At 36.4% G+C, this 22,105-nt stretch overlaps 1 protein-coding gene across 16 annotated transcripts in view; it reads right to left on the bottom strand.

Annotated features, from left to right (window-relative positions):
* CCDC7 (coiled-coil domain containing 7) overlaps positions 1-20,812 on the bottom strand; it is a 440,951-nt gene extending 420,139 nt beyond the window's left edge. For 12 of the 16 annotated variants that reach the window (XM_050804675.1, XM_050804677.1, XM_050804679.1 and 9 more), the window contains exons 1-6: positions 20,491-20,750; positions 15,013-15,341; positions 13,487-13,579; positions 10,659-10,742; positions 4,339-4,359; positions 3,993-4,025 (exon numbers count right to left, since the gene is read on the bottom strand). In XM_050804675.1, coding sequence (XP_050660632.1) covers positions 3,993-4,025; positions 4,339-4,359; positions 10,659-10,742; positions 13,487-13,579; positions 15,013-15,291 — 510 coding nt within the window. In that variant the 5' untranslated portion in view covers positions 15,292-15,341; positions 20,491-20,750. Of the gene's footprint in view, positions 1-3,992; positions 4,026-4,338; positions 4,360-10,658; positions 10,743-13,486; positions 13,580-15,012; positions 15,342-18,368; positions 18,545-20,490 lie in introns of all 16 variants that reach the window. The other 4 variants (XM_050804673.1, XM_050804674.1, XM_050804671.1 and 1 more) reach the window with 4 other exon arrangements.
* Positions 20,813-22,105: the final 1,293 nt, after the last annotated feature.

Genomic DNA, 22,105 nt, shown 5'->3' with positions numbered 1-22,105 from the left:
ATCATATGAAAAAAAGCTCAACATCACTGATCATTAGAGAAAAGCAAATCAAACCACAATGAGACACCATCTCATACCAGTCAGAATTACTATTATTAAAAAGTGAAAAAGTAATAATAAAAGGTGCTGGCAAGGTTGTGGAGAAAAAATTGCTTATACACTGTTGGTGGGAGTATAAATTAGTTCCCTGTTGTGGAAAACAGTATGGTGATTCCTCAAATATCTAAAAACAGAACTATCATTTGACCCAGCAATGCCATTACTAGGTATACACCGAAGGGAAAATAAATCATCCTGTCATAAAGACACGTGCATGTGTATGTTCACTGCATCACTATTCACAATAGCAAAGACATGGAATCGACCTAAATGTCCATCAGTGGTTGACTGGATGAAGAAAATGTGGTATATATATACCATGGAATACTATGCAGCCATATAAACGCATGAGATCATGTATTTTGCAGGAACATGGATGGAACTGGAGGCCATTATCCTTATCAAACTAGCACAGGAACATAAAACCTAATACTGCATATTCTCACTTGCAAGTGGGAGCTAAATGATGAGAACTCATGAACACAAAGAAGGGAACAATAGACACTGGGGTCTACATGAGAGTTGAAGGAGAGGAGCAGAAAAGATAACTATTGGGTATTGGGCTTAATATGTGGGTAATGAAATAATCTGTACAACAAATACCTGTGACATGAGTTTACGTAAATAACAAACCTGTACATGTACCCCTGAACTTAAAATAAAATTTACAAAAAAAAAAAAAAAGAGAAACACTCCTTGAAAAACAGCAGATAATACAAACCTTTAGATAATGTATCTGGTATACCAAATTAATAAAATATTTAAGATAAGCAATGATGGGTTTAAACATTGAAAAACTTGAAATTCCAGATCAGAAGTATACTGTGTAGTGGGGGTTCCTCCTGGTGATTATGAATGCACCAGTTGGGATTTCAGGCATAATGGATATGATAGTACCTAACAATAAGGTGTAGACACAGAGAAAAGTGGACACATCTGACAGTTATTTAGAAAGTAAAACCCAGAGGACTTGTGGATAGATTAAATATCAGGAATAGATGGAAGTGAGTTGTCAGGAATGGTTTCCACATTTCACATTTACCCAATCTGATAAATAGTACTCATTCACTAAGATAGGGAACATTAGAAGAGTTTAGGAGGAAAAAATTCATATTTCTGACCCACTGCATCTGAGGTGGAATAGTCAAGTAAGCAATTATATACAAACCCTGGAGTTCAGAGAAACATTTTGAGCAAAAGGTATATGTTTCTAAATTACATGCATAAAGATAATACTTGAATGGAAAAACTGGATGAGACTGCCTAGGGAGAAAGTTTGGAGCAAAAAGAAAAAAGGCATAGGATAAAACTTTGAGGTACTCCAACATTTACTGGTTGGGTTAAGGAGGGGACTTTAAAAAGAAGATAGCCAAAGAGGTAAAACAATAGCCAGGAAAATGTAATTCACAGAAGCCAAAGGAATAGTGTTTCAAAAATGAGGGCACAATCAATAATATTAATTATAGCTGAGGCAAAAAAAAAAAAAAAGTCTGTTTAATTTAACAACATACAATTTACTGGGAACCATATGGAGAGAATGTTTTACTTGTCAGAGAGACAGAATTCAGTCTGGATAGATTGAGAAATGCTTGGGAAATAAGAGCATAGTGTATAGTAAATTAATATACAAATAAATGTGGCTCTGAATGTGTGACACATGCTCCATGGCTAAACTCTTAAGGGTTATTACAGGAAATCCATAAACAACTCTAATTGTTTTACTTAATACCCTTAGTTGTCTCTTACAAGGAAAGAGTGCCCAGATTAATCTCTTCACTAGGTGCCAGTTTATTCATTGAATACTTAAAAAAAAAAAAAAAAGACCCAATTAGTTTCATTGTTCAAAGACTGTCTACTCTGTTTTTCTCTCCACTCGCTTATAAATCTGCTTTGCCTTTACACCCTGGTAATAATCTAATGACTGTTTCCCTAATATGAGTAAATTTGCATACAAAATAATTTTTTTAAAACAGGCTAATAGAGGACATGGAAATAGGCCTTTAGAGAGGAATGTGGATCAAATGAGAGATAAAAGAGCATATTTAAAAATTGAAAGGAAGGATAAAATTTAATGAGAGAAATTGAATATACAAGAGAGAATAATTAATTAATCAAAGTTCTTGAGAACGCATGGCAAGGCACAGTGGCTCGCACCTGTAATCCCAGCACTTTGGGAGGCAGAGGCGAGGGAATTGCATGAGTCCAGGAGTTCAAGACCAGCCTGGGCAACATGGCGAAACCCCATCTCTATTAAAAAAAAATACCAATTAGCCAGGCATGGTGGCTCACACCTGTGGTCCCAGCTACTTGAGAGGCTGAGGTTGGAGAATCACCTGAGCCCAGGAGGTCAAGCCTTCAGTGAGCCAAGATCAAATCACTGCAGTCCAGCCAGGGCAACCAGAATGAGACCCTGTCTCAAAAACACAAACAAACAAACAAACACAGAATCTTGAGAAGACCAGAGGATATGAAATCCAAAATAGAAGCGAAATAATTAGTCATATGTATAAGAAAGAACAATATATCTGTCTTAACAGGAAAAATGAAAGAGAAAATGAGTACAGATGTTAATATTTTGTTAGGTAGCAGGAATTGAAGGAGTTCCAACCAATGACTTACATTTAGAGTATTCCAAGTGTTTGGCAGCCAGAGCAGTATTTAAAGTAATAATTGGAAAAACAGAAATTTATAGTTCAAGAATAAGTTGCCTTAATTAGTGATTTTTAAAATAAAGTAATTTTGTTAATGACAAGGTGCACAGTGTGACTGGAAGTGGAGGCCAAGAGATCTTTGGAGATGAGGAAGTCAAGAAAGTAAGAGGCCAGGGTTTTGGATAGGTCATGTACATTGACAGGACTGAGTGTAAAAGAATAGTAAAAGTAAACCCATTAATAAAATAATAAAAAGAGGTTGATGGATGAAAAGATGATGACAAGATGAGTTTCCAAAGTTGCAAAGAAGAACACCTTTTAAAAGAGGGTGGAGGAATAGTAGACTTCACTTTAACCCTACCTCTCTGGAAGGATAATGACCACTATGCCATAATCAAAGAATGACTAACACTTTTCCAATGTCAAATGTATCCTAAAGCAAAGAGTATGTAGACCATGAAAGTCTTCTATTCTGGGACCAGAGATAAAACAATGAGAAGATGCTAGGATATAGTCCCAGTTCATACATTTAAGGTTCTATCTATATTTATCCTTTAACTTTACACCCCCAAAGAAACTGGCCTCTTTTCTTTGAAAAGCCTGGGCTTCAAGAGGGTTTAATTGGACTGAACCATAAGTGTGACCAAATGAGAACTAAAATAATTCTGTAAATCAGTAAAGCTACCCTGGAAATCATTCCAATATACTAACAGCATATATAAAGTGTTTTCCAAAGTAGAATTAAAAGCCCCTAAGCCCCTAGTTTGAGACCAGTAGTTCTCAAACTAATGGTAAAGTACCTGAATCAAAAGTGTAAAAGAACATCATTAAAATAACATATTTCATCTATAGAAAATCGATACATAATTTTATGTCTATACATACATCATCATTTAGCATGATTTTTTAAAATATGGTAGAAAGTTTTAAAGTGAAAGATTCTCTCATCGCCCTTTTATGTAAATTGGAAAAAAATGATAACTTAGTTTCCATTATTCAATTTTAGGAAAAAACATGTGTCAGTCAAACTTGGAGTACACCAGATATATACAGGGACATAGGGTGTAAGTCACTGAGAAATATTTTATCCCATCCACTTACTCCTTGTCTACCTAAATCAAAAGATTACTTTATAACCAACAGTTATTCAAAAATGACTTACACATGCTTAACTTATACATAATCCAAATTGGTTTTCAAATGAGTTAAAAAATATTAACAATTTTAAAACATTAGACTTACTTCTTCCATCTGATTGACTTGCCACTGAAACCACTTTAAGAAAACAAAAGAGGGACAAAAAAAGAAATAGTGACTATTTAAATTTCAGCAATGAAATAAATATCTATATAAATGTGTGTCTGTGTCTGTGACTCTTCATCCATCAAATATCAGCCCTGACCGAAATATCACTTGGGATTCAGAATGGGGCTAATGCACTATACAAATGAACATAAAATTCTTAAACATATAGAGCAGCAAGTATGGAATTCCTTCTACTCCCTTAAAATTTAGAAACCTCTTCTTCATTGGCATGTATTTCTGTGTTAAGTTTTAGTAGGCTTAAGAAGTGATATATTGAACATACCTTAAAAAGAGATTCCAAAATCTGAAAAATAAAGTTTTAATTAACACGTTTAAAAATAGAACACTTAACCATGTATTATATAATATTTAGTTCAGTCTTTTGCAATTTTCAATCACAAAAATGTACTAAGTATTAAATTATAACTTTATAAATCTGTAGTTGAAAATTATAATTTTTTATTTACAGACAGTGCTTTTAGCTCACCTTGCATAGACAACTTCATTCTAGAATTTAAAAATAATTTTTCTTTTTATATATAGAAAGGGAGAAAGAGGGAAAGAGAGACAGAATCTCACTGTCACCCAGGCTTGAGTGCAGCAGCGCACTCATAGCTCACTATAACGTTGAACTCCTAGGCTCAAGTGATCCACTTGCCTCAGCCTCCTGAGTAGCTAGGACTACATGGGCACGCCCCCATACCTGGCTAATTTTTAATTTTGTTTTTAATAGGGACAGAGTTTGGTCATGTTGCCCAGGTTGGTCTCAAACTCCTGGCCACAAACGATCCTCCTATCTCAGCCTCCCAAAGCACTGAGCATGAGCCATCACGCCTGGCCCTAATACATCTATATCAGGAAGCCCCCAAACAATTCCCAAATGTATTTCGTATATTTTCTTAATATAGGTAAGGAGGCTGGGTGTGGTGGCTCATGCCTGTAATCCCAGCACTTTGGGAGACCAAGGCAGGTGGATCACCTGAAGTTGGAAGTTCGAGACCAGCCTGACCAACATGGAGAAACCCCGTCTCTACTAAAAATACAAAAATTAGCCAGGTGTGGTGGTGCATGCCTATAATCCCAGCTACTAGGGAGGCTGAAGCAGGAGAATCACTTGAACCCAGTAGGCGGAGGTTGCAGTGAGCCAAGATCATGCCATTGCACTCCAGCCTGGGCAACAAGAGCAAAACTCTGTCTCAAAAGAAAAAAAATATATGTGTGTGTGTGTGTGTGTGTGTATATATATATGTATATATTTATATTTTTTATTTATTATTTATGTATATAGGTAAGGAATAAAATTTAAATTCCTCTCAGAAGAGCATTATATTTCTTTTCATACAGCAGCAAGTACAATAACAAAAAGCATCACCTTCCCAACACTATCTTCCCAATACAACTCTGTTCCTGCTAAATGGTCCAGAAAATCAAGATATAAAATATTATAATACTATTTAATATTTTTAATGAAAAATACAAAGTACTCGCTTGAGAAATTATAAGAGAAACTGAAAAAATATACAAAACCCAATAGAAACTGAAATCCACATACACATTCAACCATTCTGTCTTTCACTTATAGTACAGTATTCAATAAATTTCATGAGCTATTTAACACTTCCTTATAAAACAGGTTTTGTGTTAGATGATTTTGCCCAACTGCAGGCTAATGTCCAGTGTTCTCAGCACATTTAAGGTAGGGTAGGCTAAGTTATGATGTTTGGTAGGTCAGGTGTATTAAATGCACTTTCACCATACGAAAAATTCAACTCACGATGGGTTTATCAGTATGTAACTCCCTCACAAGTTGAGGAGCATCCATAAACAGCTCAAAATATCAATATTTACCACTTAAATATCTAATGTTAAAGTGATTACATTTGCTACAAAAACAAAAATCCCACCCTATCAAATTGGGTAAAAGTTTTCAATTACATTATTAAAGTAAAATATTACTATGTGCATTCAGGGAGTAACATAAAATTGAACAAAAATTAAACTAGATAAATTAAATTTATCTTCCACAACACTAACTCTAGATCTGTGGTTCAAAAAGTAAGTGCCATAGCAACAGCATCAGCACCACCTACAAGCATACTTATTAGTATTGAAAATTCTCAGGTCCCACCCTACCCTAGTAAATCAGAAAATCTAGAAGTAGGACTAGCAATTTGTGTTTTAACTAGACCTGCAGGTGATTGCTTTGCATGCTAAAGTCTAAGAATCACTAAGCTAAATAATAAGAAAGCATAAATCTAAGCAAAAATGGCTGATACCCTTCAGGAAATATACCAAAGCAAATTAATGTCTGTGTCAGAAGAAAAATATTTTCAGCTACGTAAGTGTTTAGAAAATAATGTCCACTAAAGCACATTATACCTAGAAATAACTAATTTTTTCCACTGTCAAGAGATTCCAAGGTTCTCAAAACTTCCCTGCCTGCACTGGAACCTGATGGGAAACATTAGCATATATCAATTCAACCACTCATTGTAGCCACAGTTCTACAATAATTTAAACCACTCCTAGTTTAAGGAGAACAGTGCCTTTCTCAATTACTGAGGAAACCCACAGCATCAATTACTGATACTGCTAAATCTAGATCATTATTGATAAAAATGAGTGAAAAATAAAAACTGATCCACTGTGAAATGCCTTATTTCGTAATGATTTGTTTAATCTTTTACTTACTGATAAGTAGACATTATATAATCTAGATAATCCTTTATGTGATTAAATACACATATACGTCAGGTATACATGATCCAAATTTTGACCCAATTTGAAATTTCTCTTGCCCCTCTCTTTATGAATTATTTATATAATAGAGGTTATAAATTTAATATAGGTGAATTTATCAATATTGCCTTTTATGATTTGTATTTGTTTTGTGATTGTTTCTTGCTCCAGGTCATATACTTATATCAGTATCATATTTGATCATATATCAAATTAGTTTTTCCCCTTATAAATAACTAGTTGTTCCAAAGCCATTTATTATACTGCTGGCTCTGTCATCAACAAAATTTTCCATATACAGAAGGATCAATATCTGAGACTTTGTTCAATTTCATCAGTTCATCCAGGCTTGCACCAAAAGCACATAATCATAATTGATACAGCTGCATAATGAATCTTGATATCTGTTAGGGTAGGTCCTTTCGCCGTGTTCATTTTCTTCAGGTCTCACTTGGTTATTCTTGGTCTACTGAAATTCTATATATATAAAATTCAAAGTCAATTGTAAATTTGCATCAAGAAAAAACTATTAGGGTATTTGAAGAGTGATAACAGCAAAAAAAAAAAAAAAAAAAAAAAAATGTACAGTAGGGAAGTCCAAGGCCCTATGCTCCAATTTTGTTAGAACTCTGAAAAACAGTTAAATATTTAAAGCAACTAAGTAAAGCCACATCAATAAAATGTGGCTTGAACACCACAGCAGAATTGTGTGGTATTTTAACTCGGTCTTACCCTACCCTCTCCTCCAGCACAGTAGAAGTCTTAAAAGCAGCAACCCTCATTTTGAGTGGTTCTGGAGACAGCATAGCAGACATATTCCCAAGAAACTGTGTGAGTGTTTTGAGCTCTCTAGAGGTTCCCACTTTTGAGCTCTCTAGAGGTTCCCACTAAACTGAGTTAGTTTCACCTAACTCAGAACTCTCCTAGGGAAGAAAAGCAACTAAGTGGAGGGCCTTAAAAGTGTCCCTGTTTGCAGACAACATGAGCATATACATATTATATATATAGAAGACTCCACCGGAAACTTCTCAGAATTAATGAATAAATTCAGTAAAGCTGCAAAATACAAAATCAACATATAAAAATGAGTAGTATGTTTATATACCAACTGAAAAAGAAATCAAGAGACCAATCCCATTTATAATAGCTACAAAATAACATATAAGATACCTAGAAATAAATTTAACCAAGGAGGTAAAAGGTCTCTACAATGAAAATTATAAAATACTCATGAAAGAAATTAAAGACACACACAAAAAAACAAAAGACATCCTATGTTCATGGATTAGAAGAATTAATATTGATACTGGGCTTATGCCCAGTAGCATTTTGACAGGGATTTCACTGAATCTGCAGATAGCTTTCAGTAGTATGGTCATTTTAACAATATTAATTATTAATACCATGACATTCTTTACAGAAATAGAAAACAAATCCTAAAAATTCATGTAGAACCACAAAAGACCATAAGTAGCCAAAGCAATCCTGAGCAAAAAGAAGAAAGCTGGGAGCAACACACTATCTGACTTCAAAATGTACTACAAAGTTAGCCAGGCATGGTGGTTCATGCCTGTAATCCCAGCAGCTTGGGAAGCTGAGGCAAGAGGATCCCTCAAGTCCAGGAGTTCAAGGCTGCAGTGAGCTATGATTGTGCCACTGCACTGGCACAAAAAAGTGAGACCTTGTCTCTTTAAAAAAAAAAAAAAAAAAGCGCACACACACACGTGCAAACACACACACAACATACTCTTCAAAGCTATAGTAGCCACAACAGTGTGGTGCTGGCGCAAAAACAGACACATAGACCAATGGAACCCAATAGAGAACCCAAAAAATGAATCCACTTATTTATAGCAAACAAATTTTCAACAAAAACACCAAGAACATTGGGAAAAGGACAGTCTTTTCAATAAATGGTGCTGGGAAAACTGAATATCCATAGGCAGAAGAATGAAGCTAGACCCCAATATCTCACCATATGCAAAAATCAGCTCAAAAACAGCTTAAAGACTTAAATATAAAACCCAAAACTATGAAACTACTGGAAGGAAACAGAGGAAATGCTTCAGGACATTGGTCTGAGAAAATATTTTATGGGTTAAGACCTCAAAAGCATAGGCAATACAAGGAAAAACACACAAGTGGTATTATATCAAACTAAAAACCTTCTGCACAGCAAGGGAAACAAACAGAGTGAAAACACAATCTTCAGAATGAGAAAAGATATTTGTAAAACAAATTCATCTAACGAGTGATAAATATTCAAAATATACAAGGAATTCAGACAACTCAATGGCAAAAAAAAAAATCTGATTTTAAAATAGGTAAATGGCTTGAATATTTCTCAAAAGAAAGATAAACAAATGGCTAAAAAGTATAGGAAAAAAATGCTCATCATCACTAATCATCAGGGAAATGTAAATTAAAACCACAATGAGATACCATCTCACCTCAGTTAGAATGGCTATTATCAAAAAGACAAAAAATAAATACTGACAAGGATGCAGAGAAAAAGGAACATATACACTTTTGGTGGAAATGTAAACTAGTAGAACGATAATGAAAAATAGCATGGAGTTTCCTCAAAAAACTACAAATAGAGCTACCATATGATCCAGCAATTTCACTACTGAGTGTATATCCACAGGAAAGGAAATCAGTACACTGAAGAGACATCTGTACTTCCATGTTTATTGCAGCACTACACTGCAATAGCCAAGATATAGAATCAACCTAAATGTCCATCAATAGACAAATTAATAAAGAAAATGTGGCATATAGGGAGAATGGACTACTATTCAGCTGCTTTTAGCTCCAAAAAAGATTTCACTCTTAATTCCAAAAAAGAATTAAATAAATCCTGTCATTCACAGCAACATGGATGGGCCTATAGGATATTATATTAAGAGAAATAAGTCAGGAACAGAAAGATAAATATTTCATGTTCTCACCAATATGCAAATACTAAAACAAGCGGCTCTCACAGAAGCAGAGGGTAGAATTATGATTACTAGAGGTTGGAAAGGGTAGGGGTGAGGGAGGATAGGGAGAGGTTGGTTAAAGGATAAAAAATTACAGTTAGATAAGAGGAATAAGTTATAGTGTTCTACAGCCCTATAGGGTAACCACAGCTAACAACAGTTTATTTTATATATATATATATGTATTCAAATAGCTAGAAGAGAGTATTTTGAATGTTCCCATCACAAAGAAATGATAAGTGTTTGAGGTAATGAATATGCTAATTACTCTAATTTGACCACTACACATTGTATGTATCAAAATATCACTATGTACCCCACAAATATGTATAATTATTACATGGCAATTTAAATACTATTACCAAGAAAAGCAATAAATTAAGTGTATTCTATTATAAGAAAAAAAGACAATTTCAACAATTCCACTGCAGTCTTACCTTTTACTCACAGCTAACTGATAAGGGTTATGGTACTAAACCATGATTATGTGGTCATTCTCTGTAATGGTCAATCATTCTCTCTTTGAGGCTGATTGCAACAACCTTAATATTTATTAACTACCTTGTAACTACTTACATGCTCTTAGTGAGGGAATATGGCAGATTCATTAAGATTCACACAACTATTGAAGAATTAATTTAAAGTTCATGTCTTATTTGTGGTGGTTCAGTGGCATAATCTTTGCATTTGGGCATAGTAAAAACCCTTGATGATGATTTTAAAAAAGAATAAAAAATAAATAAATAATGCTTTCCAATGCCATTTATAATTTCTTAAGACACTGAATCTAGGTTAATGTTGGCTGACTGTATAGCAGATTCAATTTTCAACAACCAGTACAAGTCTGATATTTTATACTTGGCCGTATATACAGAATACATACATTTTGTTCTTCTTTAAGTGCTGTTTCTAGCTGAGTTGCAAATTGTGAACAACATGTCAAGAATGAATTCATATCATCCCCAATCTTTTGAAAAGAATAATAAAACATAAAGTTACTTTTATTTAAGAGTCCATATGCATGTCTGTCTTTTTCTAGCATATTTACTTTTTGAAAAATTTTAACTTTGCTTAATTTACGTCCCTTCAAACATTTACGGCAAGAAGCCATGCTTCAAATGTCATACTTGCAAATTCTCCCAGAGAGAAAACATGGAAGAAAGTACATTCTGGGAAGTGGCCCATCGGTGACATATACCCAGCTATGTCTCTCCTCTCATTCATCTCTACACAGTTCCAGAAAATCCAGCATCCCAGCCTATGACTACTACCTATGACATCTAACTGTATACTTGCCATGAACTGCAGTCTTCTGCTCTCACCTAATGGGCAATGTAAAACTTTGAGGAAAAAAACAGTTACAGCTTAAATATCATAATGATCAAATCCCTTCTAGTAAAGCAGTGATTTGTAAATCAGAGAATTGATTCATGATAAACAAATATTATAGGCTTATATACAGTTAGAATTTTCATAGAGTGGTTCTCCATGAAGAATGTATTCCCTGAGCATTACATTTAAAGATACTGAGCCAGGTGCGGTGGCTCACACCTGTAAACCTAGCCCTTTGGGAGGCTGAGGCAGGTGGATCACTTGAGGTCAGGAGTTCAAGACCAGCCTGGCCAACATGGCGAAATCCTGTCTCTACTAAAAATACAAAAAAATTAGCTGGGCGTGGTGGCGCACACCAGTAATCCCAGCTATGTGGGTGGCTGAGGCACGAAAAACGCTTGAATCCAGGAGGCAGCAGTTGCAGTGAGCCAAGATCATACCACCGCACTCCAGCCTAGGTCACAGAGCAAGACTCTGTCTCAAAAATATAAAAATAAATAAAATAAAACAAACAAATAAATAAATAAATATACCGAGAGGCTCACATACTTTTTGACACAATAAAGACCTTTAATCATAAAGGAGACAGGGAAAAAAAACTAAAATAATCCAGCAGAGAGGAAAATGAACAGATTAGTGTTACTAATCACAAATATAAAGGGAAACCATTAGCCCACTTCTTCCACCCACATTCAGGTGCCACAAATATAGAGAAGATAGAGAAATATAGAGAAGATAGAGATTGATTTGACTGAGTTTATAATTTAACAAATAAGACCAATAAAGCAGAACAGGGCAAGAGAGTTAAGTACGCATGAAAGGGAGTGATAACAATAGTGGACCATGCTATTTAAGCTGGGTAAGTAAGGGCACAAGGAGGATTTGGGACACTAAAAAGGCAGCAGGACCAATGGATTATGGTTCCCTGTGAAATCAAAGGATTTTTGGAGTCAGAATTTTGGACAGACTGAGTGGGAAAGACTCAGGAGGTAGTGGCCAGAGATTAGGATGACTGAAATTCAAATTCTGAAACAGTTATGGTAAGGAATACAGGATATCACTCTGTCAATTAGTGGTTGAGGTAAAATAAAATACAAGATCATTGGAGGAAAGAAATTCAGTAAAATAAAGGCGGTATCTGAAGGGCTGATTTCTTCAATTTTTTCAGTATTGGAGACCACAGGAATGTGAACTTAATTTCATTTTATTTTATTTTATTTGTTGGTGGTTTTTTTTTTCAACTTTTATTTTAGATTTAGTGGGTACATGAGAAGGTTTGTTACCTGGATATATTGCTCGATGCTGAGGTTTGGGGTATCAATGATCCCATCACCCAAGTCCTGAGCACAGTAACCAATAGCTAGTTTTTCAACCTTTACCCCACTTCCCTCCCACCTCTAGTCATTCCCGTTTCTTTTGAACTTCAATTTTAGAGTTTAGTTTTGGTTCTTTGATTCAATCCTGGCAGGGCTTCAAAACATAATAACCACAAGGTCGTGCAGGATAAGGATTGTGATTACACAGTCCTTTTAATAGTTGGGTAATGACCACCACAATAAAAATATAAAACATTTCCATTATTTCAAAAAGCTTCACTGTACTCCTTTGCAGTCAATTCTCCCCTCCTACCTTAGCTCAAGACAACCACTGGTCCTTTACTACAGTTTTCCCTTTCCCAGAATTTCATATAAATAGAATCATATGGTATGCAGCCCTATTTATTTAGCTTCCCCACATCCTAATGTTTTTGAGATTCATCCACATGGTTCTATGTGTCAGTAGTTTGTTTCCTCTATTGTGAAGAGTATCTCATTGTATGCTATACTACAATTTGCTTGTCCATTCACCAGTTAGTAAATATTTGGGTTGCTGGATTCAGTAGCTATTCTGGCTATTATGAACAAAATTTCTATAAACATTTATATACAAGTCTTTGTGAGGATGTATGTGTTCATTAATCTTGGATAATCACTTAAGAGTAGAACTGGTGGTTATCTTTTAAGTATATGTTAAACTTCATGAGCAGCTGTCAAACTGTTTCTCAACATAGCAGTCCCATTTGTGTTCCCACCAGCTCTGTATGAGAGTTCCAGTGGCCCCGTATCTTTACCAAAACTTGATTATTGTCTATCTTTAAAATTTTGGTCATTCCTAATGGGTATGTAGAACTCCTTTTCTGCAACCTTCTTGGCAAAATTCAGGTCAAGAGGGATTTGGTTGGGTTTAGTAATTTTCTAAGAGGATCATTTTCATAGATGGGAAATTCATTCCGAGAACATATAAGTAATCCAAAAGAAAATATTTTAAATTTATATTTTTGAAAAGAAAATCGACCCTTTTCAGTGTTAATGTCTCTATATTAGGGTTGCATATACTTACAGATAAAGATAATTCTTCATTTTCACGCTTTACAAATGGTTCTTCTCCATTCTGATCACAGTGTCCATAGGTTTCTTCCAAAGTGGAAACAACCTGTAAAAAAAAAAAAAAATCAAAGCCAATTTGATACTTTAATAGTTTAAAATTAACTACATTAAATGTAAATAATAGTCAATCAATTATGCCAGGACCTTTTTACCAGTAAGACTTATTTCTTCCAGTGCCACAAACTTAAATTTTCCATCCCATACCCAATTTCATGTCATCATGAGGAAAAAGCAATATTCCTTAACCTTACTCCCTAGCAAAAGAGAGATGCTCTGTGACTCTAACATTTCTGTGTTGATAGGTATCTTAAAACGGAGAGGGCCTGTCCATGAGTGGTTGAAGCATTAAGTAGAGGTTTCTTCAAAGTCTGCCTTGATTTTCTCCTCCAAAGAGAGTTAGGGAATATTGAAAGATGGAGACCAGAAAGCAATGAATTTTTAAAGAAAATTATCTGGCCTAACCCCTCAAACTTTCAACAAACTTGTACTGTACAAGTTTGATGTACTGTATCTTTTTTTTATATTTGTGCGCTTCCTCATCATTCTCACTTGATATTTGGTACATTTACAATTCAATTCTGGATCGCGGTGAAAAAAAAAGAAACTCAGAAAAAGTAAAATTTTTCCCCACATCAAAAGCTAAAGTTTCGGCTGGGTGCGGTGGCTCACACCTGTAATCGCAGCACTTTGGGAAGCCGAGGCGAGTGGATCACCTGAGGTCAAGAGTTTGAGACCAGCCTGACCAGTATGGTGAAACCCCATCTCTACTAAAAATACAAAAATTAGCCGGGCGTGGTGGCATGCTCCTGTAGTCCCAGCTACTCGGGAGGCTGAGACAGGAAAATTGTTTGAACCCGGGAGGCAGAAGTTGCAGTGAGCCAAGATCATGCCACGGCACTCCAGCCTGGGCAAAAGAGCGAGACTTCATTTCAAGAAACAAAAAAAGAGCTAAAGTTTCTGAAATGCGGAGTTTAACATAGTAGAAATGCAGGACTTAGGAAGGCCTGCTTGCAAGGTTGGCCTTAACCTGGCATCTGAGAACTTGGATATCAGGAGGGTTCTCCCCATTCACTGACAGGAGCTCACTGTCCCTAAACTGTTTGTATAATGTGGTTTATACTGAACCTCCTTTCCTTGTGAGAGTCTGAAATTTTCGTACATGCTAAGCACAGAGTGAATAGTAAACTCCCAATAAATCCCAGGGCACTAAGTTTCTAATGATTTTCCCCAACAGACATTTCATATGTGTTGTCACAATTCATTGCTAAAGAAATTAAGCATGTCCTGGGTGACTCTAAGGGGAAAAGACTCTTGCAAGCTTAGATCTGGTTTTCTCCTAATTTCACCTCATGTGCCTACTGTAATAAATCTTAACCATCAGTATGACTATATGTGGAGTCATGTGAGTTCTCCTAGAATATCACCAAACCTGGGGTGATCATGGGGTCCCTGCAACACAGAAACTAACAAGCCTCTTACCATCTTCAGATGTTTGATAATTTTTCCAATCATTTCATCTCCTGGTAGTAAGTTCTTTGTCTTACTCGATGGAATGGGCAAAGCATACCGTACAATGGATTCTCCTGTTGGTGGAGATCTCAGGACCATTGGTTCAATTTTATCATGAATTAATTTTGCATTATGTTTTTCCTTCAGTTTAGGTGATAGTGGTAAATTATGTAGTCCTTTTTTGCTGGTTAATGCTGGAAGAGTTGCCGATTTGTTACTGGTGGTCAACAGATGCTTTACTGGTTTCATTTTGTTACGACTTGGCTTCCAAATTATAGATGAAAAAAATTTATTCCTCCCTGTGAAAAAAAATTAAAAGAGATTCAGAGAAAACACCAGGCTCTAATTAAATTCACATACTACATTTCTCTTTCTCTGATGCTTTAGCAATTTGCTCAGAGTACATTAAGCAACTTCTGGAAGCTACAATTACACTTCAGGCTTTTTTGAGACACAGTTACTCAAACAAAACAAAGAAAAATAGAATGCAGTTATCACAATATCTAACGTATATCAAGAAGTTATTTAAACCTAAGTATAATAACAATAACAGTAAAAGCTCTATCGTTTTTAATCTAAGGTATGCCCTTTATGTACAGCATTATTCCATTTTACATGAGAGTAAACTGAGCTCAGACAAGTTAAGTGACTAACCAAGAGTCACACAGCTAATAAGTGCTAAATTTTTCAGAATTACAACATAGGTCAAATTGGCTACAAATCTTGCTTCTTTTCTATACCCTTTGCTCTCCATATGGAAAATGTTGGGTTATTTTACCTATAGGACTTATAGCATTTCCTGTAAGTAAGGAGGGTTGTAGATGAAAACATTTCAGATTTAAAATGATAAAAGGATTATCAATTGCCATGAAGATGGTGAATCCTAAAATCAACTTTGAAAAAATGAAAAATAGAAAGGAAAATATTCCTAACAACAGAAAACAACAAGAACAAAAAAAATTTTAACTGTAAGAAACCCCTAAACGAAGGCTAATTTGTTTATGGGGCATTTAGGATACGAATATAGGGACTGAAGAAGCCAGAAGCAACAATGAGAGAATACACTCAGGAAAAAAAAATTACATTTTCTTCCTACTTTTCTCCCATATTTGAGCTAATATATGTCCTTAATATACATCTTTATTCCCACAGGAGCAGTAGTCTTGGCCCAAGGTATCATTAGGGTAATATTAAGGCAGCATCAAAGCTATGCTAAGAAAGTATAAACTAGATAGGTCTTGGGCTTTTATTCCTCTATTTTTCTCTCCCCTCAAAGCTGACTAAGACTCAGGACAATGCCACCTCCCAAATAGTTTAAAAGTATAAGCCTAACCATGGAAATTGTCAAGTACAGTGGCAAAATTAAGATAAAGTAACGTAACACTGGTACTCTGTTATCTGAAGCTCTCTGTACTTCAGCTTGTCCCATTGTTATGTGTTGAACTATGTCCCTGAGAAAAATATGTTCAAGTCCTAAGCCCCCAGCACTTTGAATGTGACCTTACTTGAAAATAGGGCCTTTGCAGCTATGATAAAGTTAAGATGGGTCCTAAATCCAGTTACTGGTGTCACTACAAGAAGACCGTATAGCGACAGGCAGAAATTAAAGTGATGCACCTCTAAGCTAAGGAATATCAAGGATTGCTAACATCCACCAGAAGCTTGTAAAAACCAATGAGATTCTTCCCTAGAGCCTTCAGCAGGGAACATGGTTTTGCTGAAACCTTGATTTCAGTTTTCTGGCCTCCAGAATTATGAAATAATAAATTTCTGTTGTTCTAAGCCACCCAGTTTGTGGTACTTTGTTACAGCAGCACTAATGTCTTAGTCTGTTGAGGCTGCTATAACAAAACACTATAAATTGCATAGCTTATAAACAAGAAACATTTATTTCTCACAGTTCTGGAGACAGGAAAGTCCAACGACAAGGCACCAGCAGAGTTGGTGTCTGATGAAAGCCCAGACGCCAAATAAATGGTGCCTTCTCTCTGTGTCCTCACATGATGGAAGGAGCAAGGGAGCTTTTTCAGACCTCTTTTATAAGGGCACTAGGTCCATTTATGAAGGTGCTTTACTCATGACCTAATCATCTCCTAAAGGGCCCACCTCCTAATTCTACCATACGTTGAACTGGGGTCCAATTTCAACATGCGAATTTGGGGATGACCCAAGCATTCAGACCACAGGAAATATCTAGCACTTCAAAAACAAACACACCCACATACTTTCCCTAAACTTCCAGGAGGAACACAGGCTGGGAACTGGCTTTTGATCATTTCCTAATAATAGATTATCAGATAAAGTAGGTGACACCCCAAGGGTATATGAGCTCACAGGCCAAAACTACTTGACAACTGAAAAAAACAACCATTAAAAAATAAAAATAGGCCAGGCGCATTGGCTCACACCTGTAATCCCAGTACTCTGGGAGGCAGAGGCGGGTGGATCACCTGAGGCCAGGAGTTCGAGACCAGCCTGGCCAACATGGTGAAACCCTGTCTCTATTAAAAATACAAAAAATTATCCAAGCGTGGTGGTGGGCACCTGTAGTCCCAGCTACTCAGGAGGCTGAGGCAGGAGAATCGCTTAAACTAGGAGGCGGAAGTTGCAGCAAGCTGAGATTGCACCACTGCACTCCAGCCTAGGGGATGCAGCAAGACTCCATCTCAAATAAACAAATAAATATAAAAATAAGAAACTAAAAAACATGTTTTAGTTGTAGAATCATTAAAACAGAGAGACTAAAAATATATAAACACACAGAAAGAGAATATTAGCCATATAAAACAGGTATAAGAGGTATTTTTAAGACCCAAGTGAAAATATTAAAAAATGAAAAATATAATAGATAAAATAGCACAAGTAATCACAAAATAATACTGCTGAAGAATAAAAATTGATGCAAAGAACAAAAACGGTTGAGGAATAATCCAGCTGAAGAATAAAAAATGATGCAAAGATCAGCAGCATTTATCACATATTGTTGAACATTAATAAAATACACATCAACAGTGATAAGTATTAAAAGTTAGTAGCAGGTTTGAAAAAAATATAATTAGCAATTCTACTGAAAATGAGAAAATAAAGGCCTATATATTTGTTAATAACAATAAACATGATTGAATTTTTGGAGAAGCAGTATCTAATATTCAGAAGATCATCCAATAAATAATAAAAGACCAATAATAGTATTTTTTTATTTGCCAGAAATCACGGCAAAAGATGATATCCTGTCAGCACATTTATGCAAAACACAAATATCAATACCAAATAGTATAATATACTATTTCAGAGAATAAAATATAAAAACAAATAATACAACTTACAGATGTTATAAATAAAATCACTTTGAATAAAGTTTTAAAAACTAATAATTTCTCAATTACTTTGGACACATGGACAGCAGATAACAATTGTTGATGTAATTATGAATTTCCAAAATCCAGATATTTCAATATGTGAACATTTATTAGGATTTTAACAAGTAGATGATGACACCCCGCTGGAAAAGAATCATATACATGTTTAAGAGATTACTTATAAAAAAATTAAAATTTAAAACATATAATATATATGGGGCCAGGGATACATGCCCTTAAATATGTCTGACAAGCACAAACAGAAAATTCGCAAAAACTAAAATTCTAAGACATTTTATACAACTTGCTGTTACATTCTTTAAACTAGGTTGTAAACAATAGAATGAAAATATCTTAACAGCACTGAAAATGTTTATTTCATCCAAGAATTATACAACTGCTTTTTTGTTTTGATGATACACTATAGTTAATTGAATGCATAGTCATCAAGCATAATTTTTAAATCATAGTCAAATATCACTTAGCAAAGATAACTTGATACCAGTGTCACTAAAAATCCATTTGAAGGAAGAACACAATGCTCTACTGGAAACTACTGATGATAATAGTAAATACATACATTATAGCACTTGAACCAAAGCCCCTGCAAAATATTCCCTTTTACATTTTTCTTTTTTTTTTTTTTTTTTTTTTTTTTTTTTTGAGACAGAGTTTCACTCTTGTCACCCAGGCTGGAGTACAATGGAGCAATCTTGGCTCACTGCAACCTTCGCCTCCCGGGTTCAAGCGATTCTCCTGCCTCAGCCTCCCGAGTAGCTAGGATTACAGGTACCCGCTGCCACGCCCAGCTAATTTTTGTATTTTTAGTAGTGACAGGGTTTCACCACATTGGCCAAGCTGGTCTCACACTCCTGACCTCAGGTTATCCGCCCACCTCGGCCTCCCAGAGTGCTGGGATTACACGCCTGAGCCACCGTGACTGCCGCCTTTTACATTATTCTCATACCGATTGTGACATGATGCTTTAAGTAAAAATTAATGTTACAAGCAAAATGATGCAGAAACCAAGATTAAATTTACAAAATTGAAAAGCCTCAAAAGAACTCTGAATAAATTACATTGCCAAAGAAACTCCATCAAAACCATCAGGTCCAAGCAAACATCAAAAATTCCACCAAAACCATCAGGACCAGCAAACAGGATGTAAGAAGAGTGGCCAATGAGCCAATAAGTAAAACCAAAAGGGCACATATACATAGAAAGCAAGGAAAAGAAAATGTCACCAAGGACGGAGCGATGAACTATGTCAAATGCTGAGTCAAGTAAAATGAAGACTAAGAGCTGACACTGGATTTGGCAACATGGAGGTAGGTCATTTGTAACCTGAAGAACAGAACGGCAACAATTTCAGTAGAATGATCGAGTTAAATATCTGACTTACCGTTCAAAAGAAAGGAAGTAAGAACAAAGAATTGAATACAACCACTGTAGACAAATTTTACTACAAAAGGGAGGAAAGAAATAGAGTATTACTAGAAGAAAACATGGTCAAGAGGAAAGTTCGATGGAAAAAAGAACAAGTGTATTATGGATTGCATTGTGTCCTCTCCCCCCAAAAAAGTGTGAGGAAAGGAAGGAAGGAAGGCAGGCAGGAAGGCACGCTCACTTAGTGCAAAAAAAAAGAGAAAAAAGAACCTGACAAATGCTCCGATGAAGTTCACATAAATACAAAAATAGAGTCACACGCAATGAATACTTGTATTAGCAAGCAAATATTTAAGGATTTTACATATTTAATTCATTTATCCCTCCTAACAATGCTAGGAAGTGGATGTCAGCATTACTTCGCCCAAGTGCATCTGTCCCTTTCCGCCACCACGACAAATGTTTTCTGGTTTCATCCTTCAAGGATTAATGTACATTCATTTCAAACCCTTTAATGACAGTGTACAAAATCGAGGAGAGCGGCAAGGGTCGGCAGGGGGCGTAGGGAAAGGATGATTTGCCTTCGATCCCAGATCTTGCATAAAAAGCAGCACAACCGCCACGGAGGCAGCCACGCAGCGGGAAAACTAAGTGCAAACCCAGACCTGAGGGAGCCGCTCGCGAGGCTCCCGGCCCTGTGTACCTGCTGAGACTGTGGGAAGTCGGGTGACTGGGCGGTTTGGCCTTGCCAAGGCTGGCTCTAAGGTGAAAAACTATTTGCCTGAGGAAGATGGCAATTCCGAGCCTGCCAGACTTCCTTCGAGACAGAAGCCTGAAAACTCCTCAGACTCCAGCCCCACCCTTTTACAAACTGACGTTTGTGCTGAAAGAAAAGGCCCGGCCTCTGCGCCCCCGGGCGGCAGCAAAGACCGCCGGGCGCCCGCCGCCCGCGCCGGATGGGGCCGTTGATGCCACGTCCCAGACGCCCGACGCCACGACGCCTTGGCGCCGCCGACGTCGCTGACGCTGCGGGCGTGAGCTGCGCGCCAAGAGCGGCAGAGGAGACGCAGTTTGGCTGCTGTGGGGATCTGACGGAAGGTTGATAATGTCCATGGGCACGTCGGCCTCCTCCTTCCTTATTCTTTCCGATGTGTAATTCCGGGACGCCCGCGGAGCGCAGATTCATCGAGGCATTTGGCCTAGAGGCCTGCGAAGGAGAAATAAAATACAGGCCTGGTAGGACCTTTAAGAACCTGGACCTTTAAGAACCTGGGCTTCGCCTGCAAAACCGGAGCCCCAGTCCTTCATTCATCTGCTATCTCCTCAAGCTCTTTTCAGTGTATTGTGGAGTTCATTACCAGACTCTAAGCTCGCACGGAAGTGTACATCAGCTTTGTGATCTTAAAAGCAAAACAAAATCAAATGGACTAGGAATTAACTCGAAGCAGAGTTGTGACACTTAAGTGGTTTCTTGCCATCAGCTTCCACGCACTGCTTTAATATGCAATTTTACAAGATAGGGTTTTTTTCGATAATTTGACCTCAAGAAATATATTAATTTTGTCTTTAAGTTGAACAAAGTAAAATGTTTTTAATATTTTAAAATATTAATTGGTTCTCACTTATTAGGTGGGAATTGAACAATGAGAACACTTGGACACAGGAAGGGGAACATCACACACCGGGGCCTGTTGTGGGATGGGGGGAGGGGGGAGGGATAGCATTAGGAGATATACCTAATGTAAATGACGAGTTAATGGGTGCAGCACACCAACATGGCACATGTATACATATGCAACAAACCTGCACGTTGTGCACATGTACCCTAGAACTTAAAAGTACAAAAAAAAAAAGGAAAAGAAAAATACACATATAGACTGTGGTAGGGGGCGGCAGGGGAGATCAATTTACTTGTTGAACTGGTTCATATGCATTTTCCAGGCAACAGAAAATCTAAATTTGAAAGGAAAAAAGTGAGGAAGGGGAAGCTTTAGTAGCATCATTCAAGTGTGAGTATGTATTACTACATAGTCCCTGAAATAGAAGGGGCTTACATTATGAAATACTGAAAGATCTAAGAGCTTTGAAACAAAGTTGAAAACATATTGCTCAGTGGTAAATAAAGCAATGTAGGGTTTCAACTGTGCTATCCAATGTGGGAGCCACAACCCCAGGTGGCTACTGAACACCTTAAACGTGTTGGTCCAACTGGTATGTGCTATGAATGTAACATATACAATACACGTCAAAGGGTTGCTATGAAAATAAAAAAGAATGTAAATATCTCAATAATTTTATATTGATTGCGTTGAAATACT

This window comes from Macaca thibetana, chromosome 9 (assembly GCF_024542745.1).
Source record: "Macaca thibetana thibetana isolate TM-01 chromosome 9, ASM2454274v1, whole genome shotgun sequence".
NCBI lineage: Eukaryota > Metazoa > Chordata > Mammalia > Primates > Cercopithecidae > Macaca > Macaca thibetana.
Note: the sequence above shows the minus strand (reverse complement) of the source record. Positions and strands in the feature narration are given on the sequence as shown.